We start from the raw sequence: 6,738 nt of genomic DNA, 5'->3' as shown, positions 1-6,738 counted from the left end.
TCCATCCCCATGGACGCAGGTAACGGTGCCTCCGCCCGCCCCGCCCCGCGCAGCGCCGGGCCGCGGCCTCACGCCCTCCCTGTCCCCAGAGCATGTGGAGCTGGTGAAGAGGACCATGGCCGGTGTGAAGCTGCCCACGCTGGGCATCCCCGCCTGGGCCAGGCAGATCTCGGAGGAGCAGTGGCAGGACGTGGTGCAGCGCACGCTGCAGGCCCGGCAGGGCCTCGGCGGCCCCAGGCCCGAGTGGAAGTGAGGGCCGAGCTGCGGTGCGGGGGCTGCCGACCCGGGCCTCCCCTCCACCGCACGGGCTTCCACTGCCTCGGAGCTGGCTGGTGACAGGACTTGCTGCCATCCACCTTCCAGTTTCTCCCGCTGACCACTGTTAGGCTTCCTTTCCTGCTCCTCTTCTGTGGTTCTGGCTGGCACATAAGCTGCTGGGATGTCCTTTTGTTGGCTTCCTCTGCCTCCGAGGAGCCCTACCAGTTTCCATACTCGTGTGTGTGTGTGTGTGGAGGGGGGAAGCTTGTTTAGCTTTGCCCAGAGTCCCTTGGGAAAAACACTGGATTTGTCCCTGTGCAAGAGTGTCAGAGAAGTCCCTCTCCACACCAGGGCTCCTCCCAGGAGCTGTGTGTTGGAATAGCAGAGGTGGAGTCCAACTTGTCTTTCCAAGAGGTCAGTTTTATTTAGTTCTGTACATACAGGGACATCTGTACAAAATCCAACACTTTCATACTATGTAATGCTCTACTGAAAATAAAGTACACCATATGTACATATGAACTGTAAGCAGCTTAATACTTGTGTCCAGGGGGTGAATGCAGTACTTGGTTTTGCTTGTTCCCTCGGGAGGAGGGAACCAGGTGGAGTGGAAGAGGCAGCTCCAGTTCTGTCCATTTGGCTGATGTGGGGAAAGGCATAGGCAGAAATGAGCAGCACTAACGCCAGAAACCAAGTGTTGAACAAGGGGCAGGTGTAGCATGGCAGACACAGGTCTGCACATGAGCAGTATGTGTGGTGGAGAGGGTGAATACGCTCCCCCTTCTCACATGGTCCCCTTCTTACATGTCCAGGACACTGGAATGAATAGGCAGCAAACTAATGGCAATGTGAAAGTACTAAGCATCAGATCCCTGACTTGGAACAAGACACAGAAAGCTATGAGAACACCGAAGCTGTACAGCACGTAGCTGTGACCCGTTACGGCCCTGCCCCTGCACGTGGCACAACCCCAGCGATGTTCCTCCGGCCACGCCAGGTGACTGCTGGCAGAGACAGACCATCTGCAGGACAGCAACAGCCTCTGCGAACCGCGAGTCTCTCTCCCTTCTGCAGGCAGCCACTGCCCAGCAGCAAGCAGGTCTGAGTGAGGGCACACACGCTGTAGCGCTCTTGGGAACGAGGTGGCAGCTTATAAGGCAACTCTAAGCAGACAAGTTGTACTGGAAGAGTTGTACTGTTCCCTGTACTGCCAGGGGAAGAAACATCCTCCCAAGCTCTGCTGTGGGTGTCGCTCGGCAGTCCTCGTTTCCGCTGTGCCCCAAGACACCTGCCACTCCCGTGTGCCAGCTGGCATCACCCAGTGCATGTCTACATGCTGTGCCAGGCATGAGGTAATTGATTGGCAGCTGACCATGAGCTCAGACTAATGTTCAAAATAAGCAATAACCTCCCTGAGGTGTTTCGTAAGTCTCCTGATGAACTGGGCCATTGCATGAAGCAGAGGGGAGACAGGGTCCTTCGTGACCGTGGGTGATCTCACAGAGTCACACTTTCCAGCTGCTCCTAAGAGATGGTGGCATGCCTAATGAAGGCCAAACTGAAAGAGCTAAGTAGGGCAGGGGGTTCAGGATACACAGGACAAACACAGCTCTGTTTGGGCTGGAGAAAAGGTGTGCTGCACACCGGCAGTAAGATCAGAGAGGACGAATGTCTGACCTGGGGATGCTTTACTGGTGAGGATGAGCAGATACAGCAGGACTCTCTGCAACATCCCATGATGCTGCAAAGCAGTGTCAGACTAGCAGTGACCCCATAAGCTCCCTGCACTACTGCAAGCCCACTTAAGCTTTGGTGTCAAGAAAGCAAGCACAGCAGGTAAGAAGCAAGGAAGACTCCCTTTTCTATCACAAGCCAGCTTCTCTGAGGTGGCACGTGGCCTGGCACTGAATCTGCAACACAAAAGTCGGGGGAGAAAGCTGGGATCACAGTAGCACCCAAGTGCTGCACAAGCCCCTGGGCTATCTGCAAGGGCGCTCTAAATGCTAAATTAGCACAAGTCCCTGATGGTAACTAAGAAGGGCCTTCAGCCACAGCAGGTGCCAAAGTAACAGGGAGAGGCAAACATTTGCTCAGAGTACCCATGGAAGCAATTCAGCAGTAGCACCTAGCCATTGATCATAAAGAGAAGACAACTGAACACTCAGAAACAGCCTGGTCCTACGATTTGTATCCATTGCTTCCACTAGTTCGCAGAAATTACTTTAGCAGCACAAGCTTCCTAGAAACCCTGGCCACTGCAGAGCTAGGGGTGGGATACAGCGACAAATGGAGAGCTGCAGGAGTATTTTAATTGAGCAGCTAGAGGAAGAAAGCAGAAGTCAGTGGCTGACACCTGCTACAAACAAGGAAGTTAATTCTGGGCCCACAATTAACCCAAGACACCGGGATGGAGACAAGTCAGCACGGATCAACACATATAGCTGAAGGAATTAGCTTTCCTCCAAGAGAGCTTCCAAGGATGCTCTAAAGGAAGGGCTGCAATAGTATCTAGTGCTTGCACCCAGCTTTACTAGGGGTGGTGAAGCACTGAACCCCCTCTCCGCTGACAGGGGAACAGAACAAGGGGCTTGAAGCAAAAGAAAGGTGGAAGTAAACATCTCCTCTGCTGTATGCGAGACCCTCCGGCTGCAGAGCAGCACCCCAAGGCAGGGCGGAGAGGCAGCAGAGCCCCCAGAAACTCTGTCACACACTCCGGCCCCGAGCTCAGCCTGACCTCTGACCACTGCAGGGCTTGGCTGCACAGGCATGGCAGAGGTGGGCACTTGGGGCTTGCAGCAGCACACTGCGCCACACGCGGTAGCCTATGGCTACACAGAGCCTGCACTGCAGGGCAGCAAGGCTCTGGCTCCCACCCAGGCAGAGTAAGTACCAGGCAACACCTGGAAATGAAGCAACTCCTGCCTGGACTGATGCAACTGCAGGTCAGGCAGGCTTCCTTCACGCATGCATATCCAAGGTGGAAAAGCAGAAGGAAAGAAGGAAATGCAGGAGGACATGACAGTGGTGAGATACAAGTTAGAACGTAAAAACAGATCTACCCTGGAGGGATGCGGATGGAGTGGAGGACAGGCACAGCTCACCATGTTCATTCCTTAATTTATACATGAGAACCGAGTGCATTTCCATGACCCCTGGGGGAAAGGGATGGGGCAGAGCTTCCTGGGCCAGCTCCTGAGCCCGTCAGAGAGCCTCCTGGCTTGAGGTGAGAAATTCTTCTGCTCTCTTGTGGGCCTCCAGGGCTTTTATAGTGTAGACGTCCTGAGGAAGCTCAGATTTCCGGCGCAGCAAAACTTTATCCTTCTTAATCTCTTTCAGCATCTACAGACAAACCAAAGGAGTCAGGGATCAGTAGCAAACCCCTTCACCCCTGCAGCCTCTGACTACGACTGCTCTAGGGTATGCTGGGTGACACTGCAGCATGCTGCAGAACAGGCTGGGAGCCAAACACAGATCAAAAGGACACAGACAAGTCCCACTTGCACTTTTTCCGAAGTGCAAAGGCTAGATAAACTCCACACTTCAAACTACAGGTTGATCTCTAACAATAATGGGATGAGAGTAGGGGCATTTATCCTCAGAACACCTGGAAAAAGCCAGGTCTGGCTGCTGGATCCTGGACTGACCATGCTGATGTGCTGGTTGCTCTGAGAATAACTGTGGAAGGACCGTAGTCACCTACATACCTGCACAGCCTCTGTCTCCACTGTTTTCTTCAGTAGCTGTATATCCTCTGCAGTTGGGGTCTCCGTTTCCATACAGCAGATAGGGGGCAATGACGGAGGTGCATAATACATGGGGTACTGCAGACAAGAAAGATAGCTGGAGAGTCAGCACACCACGCAACACAAAGCCTCCTCCCCCAGCATCCCACCACAGAATAGCACACTTCTTCCAGCTGCTCTCTCTGGCACCTGCAGAAGTAGCAGCAGATACATAGACAGGAAAGGAGCATTTTCTCTTACCCATTCCTGTCCTCTCAGCCACAGCACACTGCCCGTGCAGCCACAGCTGACAGAGGAGTCCACAAACTCATATATGCTCTCTATATAGCATTACCTAGAGGTCAGTGCCACAGAGGGCCAGGCTGGTAAAACACTGCCAGCGTCCCCAAGACAGTGGGGTTTGGGAGGGACAGACCACCACTGCAGCTGTGTGCACAGGGCTGTGATCAGGTGCTAGAGCCTGCTCTCATGAGCTGAGGAACCAGGTCAAGACCCCCAGCACATTCTTGTCTCATCCATTCTAGATCCTGCTGTTATCCACCTGGGGGTTCAGCCGGGCCAGCTCCTCTATTTTCTGCCACATTTCTTCTCGTTCCTTCATCCTGAACCTTCCCCTGCAGAGACAGAGAGAGTGCAAGTGTGAACTCCCGGGGGAAGAGCAGCTTTCACTCACAGGAAGACAAAAGCAAGAGACGGCAGAAAGACGCAGGCAAGGGGAAGAGCTGCTCTGTCCTTCAGAGACCCCTCATTCTATCTACAGTTGCTATGAGCAAGAAGACAGGACACAGTGCAGCTAGCAGGAGGCAGGCAGGCACAGTCCTCATTCACCTCAGAGCACAGGGTGGCAGCAGTGGGCTGCACAGGTACTTTTTCCCTGGCTTTGTGCCTCAGGAAGGGACCAGAGCAACTGGTTTCTGGAGTAAAGCAATTACTCCAGTTTGGATGTCAAACACACATTTTCCTGGTGCCCCACACATGCAGAGGGTTAAACTGTCATTTCCAATAGAGCTGGGGCTCAACTGCCCACAGCTCCCTTTCCCTCTGGCCATAACACCCCAGAGAGCTGCCCAAATGCCCAGGCACAGCTCTTGAATTTGGCACAGATTTCAGCACAGACCTTAAGTGACCATTCAGCTGGGCTACCTATAAATCCTAGGACAATGAACATTCCCTGCAAAAAGAGGTGAGCAACCACCACTCTTGTTACTCTTTTCTACATTTTAAACATCTGCACTAAAATTTCTCCTTTATTCCTGATTTTAACTGTCTGACTTTCATCTCAGCTATTGATTTTTCTAATGTCCTATCTATCCATTCTAAGGAAGTTCTTATACTCTCTAATCATCTCACACTCTTGAAAGACATGTAAGAAAGGAGGCTAAAGCTGAGAATGAAGCTACCAAGCATTCAAGCAGCAGACTACTCCATCAGAGAACAGAGAAAAACAAAAAGAAAAAAACAAACCCAAACCCCAAACAAAAAAACTCCACACGTCATTTTCTGACAGAGCTCTAAAGAAGTCTGCAGGGGACTGTGACCAGGAGTTAGCACTGATCTTCCCTAGTTCTTTCCTGCCTCATCCCCCATTTCTCCAGAATACTTTTAAGTGTACGGTAAACACAAATAAATGTATTACTTCAGTCTTGCCACTGGAAATGTAGACCAATATGCCTGCCCACAAAGGCCTCCTATCTTGAAGGTTATTGCCCTTCCAAAGCCACGTCTACCTTGCTGGTATTTTTGTCTACTACTATGCCATGTCATGGTGTAACAAAGCTCTCTTTTTTTTGGCCAGACTTTTCACTCGTCTGTTACACAGTGAGCAAGGGAACTTGTCCGTTCATTCAGATTCATGCATCTCTATCTGTTCTTTCCTTTCAGATCACCAAAGCAGTCTGAATAGCATCAGGGAAGCACTCAGCTCCTCATCGTGCATCGAGATCCACCAGTTTATCAACCACGTGCTCAGCTGTTACTGCAAAAGATACAGCTGATACTGTATCTTGCAAAGAGAAAACACGTCTAAAAGCAGTGCTTCTAAAAATCCAAAACCTTTACAACTCTGATAAAACTATTACAGCTGTCCAACATCCTTCTATAGGGGAAGCTTCCTCCCAACCTCATCAATCAACCTGGATTTACCTTTTCTGAGTAGGCCTCACCACATCTGGTTGCAGATGTGTACAACAAGCTCTCTCCTTTTCACTGTTTCACATCTACTGGCTTAGTTTGCATGTGCAGTCCTTCCCACAAGTGCTATTTTCCAGTTCATAGCACCAGGTCTCCAGCAGCTCATTATGAAAACACTTCCTCATTCTGTCTATGCTAAAGAAGCCTCAGTATTTCAAACTTCTCAGTCCACTGTGGGAAAAAACCCAAGGCATTGCACAGTTTAAGGTCAATCCTGCATTACAGCCAGCATTCCCACAGGCAGCCTTTGGCATCCTGCTTTACTCAGAGGCACTTGGCATCACAGCCTCGCAGGTTTCTATTAGAAAAAAAGTCTATTTCTGCTCAGGTTAAGCCTCTGTGTTTGAAAAGAAAACAACTGGCTGCAAAGCCACATTAACTGTCCACTGACAGGCATGGCCTACTGTCAGCTCTGCCAGGGAGCCAGCAGAAGTGAGTTGCAGATGCAGCATGTCTTCACTAAAAGGGTGGCAACAGAACCTGCTGCTCACCAGAACAGGTTGCAGCACTCTGCAGAAAGAGGAGCAGGTAAGGGAAGAGCAGGAAT

At 51.2% G+C, this 6,738-nt stretch overlaps 1 protein-coding gene across 2 annotated transcripts in view; it reads right to left on the bottom strand.

The window, feature by feature from the left end:
• Window positions 1-3,131: 3,131 nt before the first annotated feature.
• The window catches only part of PPP2R5D (protein phosphatase 2, regulatory subunit B', delta), a 26,792-nt gene continuing 23,185 nt past the window's right edge, over window positions 3,132-6,738 (bottom strand). For both annotated transcript variants that reach the window (XM_009997557.1, XM_009997558.1), the window contains 3 exons: window positions 4,543-4,615; window positions 3,963-4,079; window positions 3,132-3,597 (listed from right to left, as the gene is read on the bottom strand). In XM_009997557.1, coding sequence (XP_009995859.1) covers window positions 3,460-3,597; window positions 3,963-4,079; window positions 4,543-4,615 — 328 coding nt within the window. In that variant the 3' untranslated portion in view covers window positions 3,132-3,459. The remainder of the gene's footprint in view (window positions 3,598-3,962; window positions 4,080-4,542; window positions 4,616-6,738) is intronic.

This window comes from Chaetura pelagica, unplaced genomic scaffold, assembly GCF_000747805.2.
Source record: "Chaetura pelagica isolate M959 unplaced genomic scaffold, ChaPel_1.0 scaffold505, whole genome shotgun sequence".
In the NCBI taxonomy this organism is placed as follows: domain Eukaryota; kingdom Metazoa; phylum Chordata; class Aves; order Apodiformes; family Apodidae; genus Chaetura; species Chaetura pelagica.
This window is presented reverse-complemented; position numbering and strand designations above follow the sequence as displayed.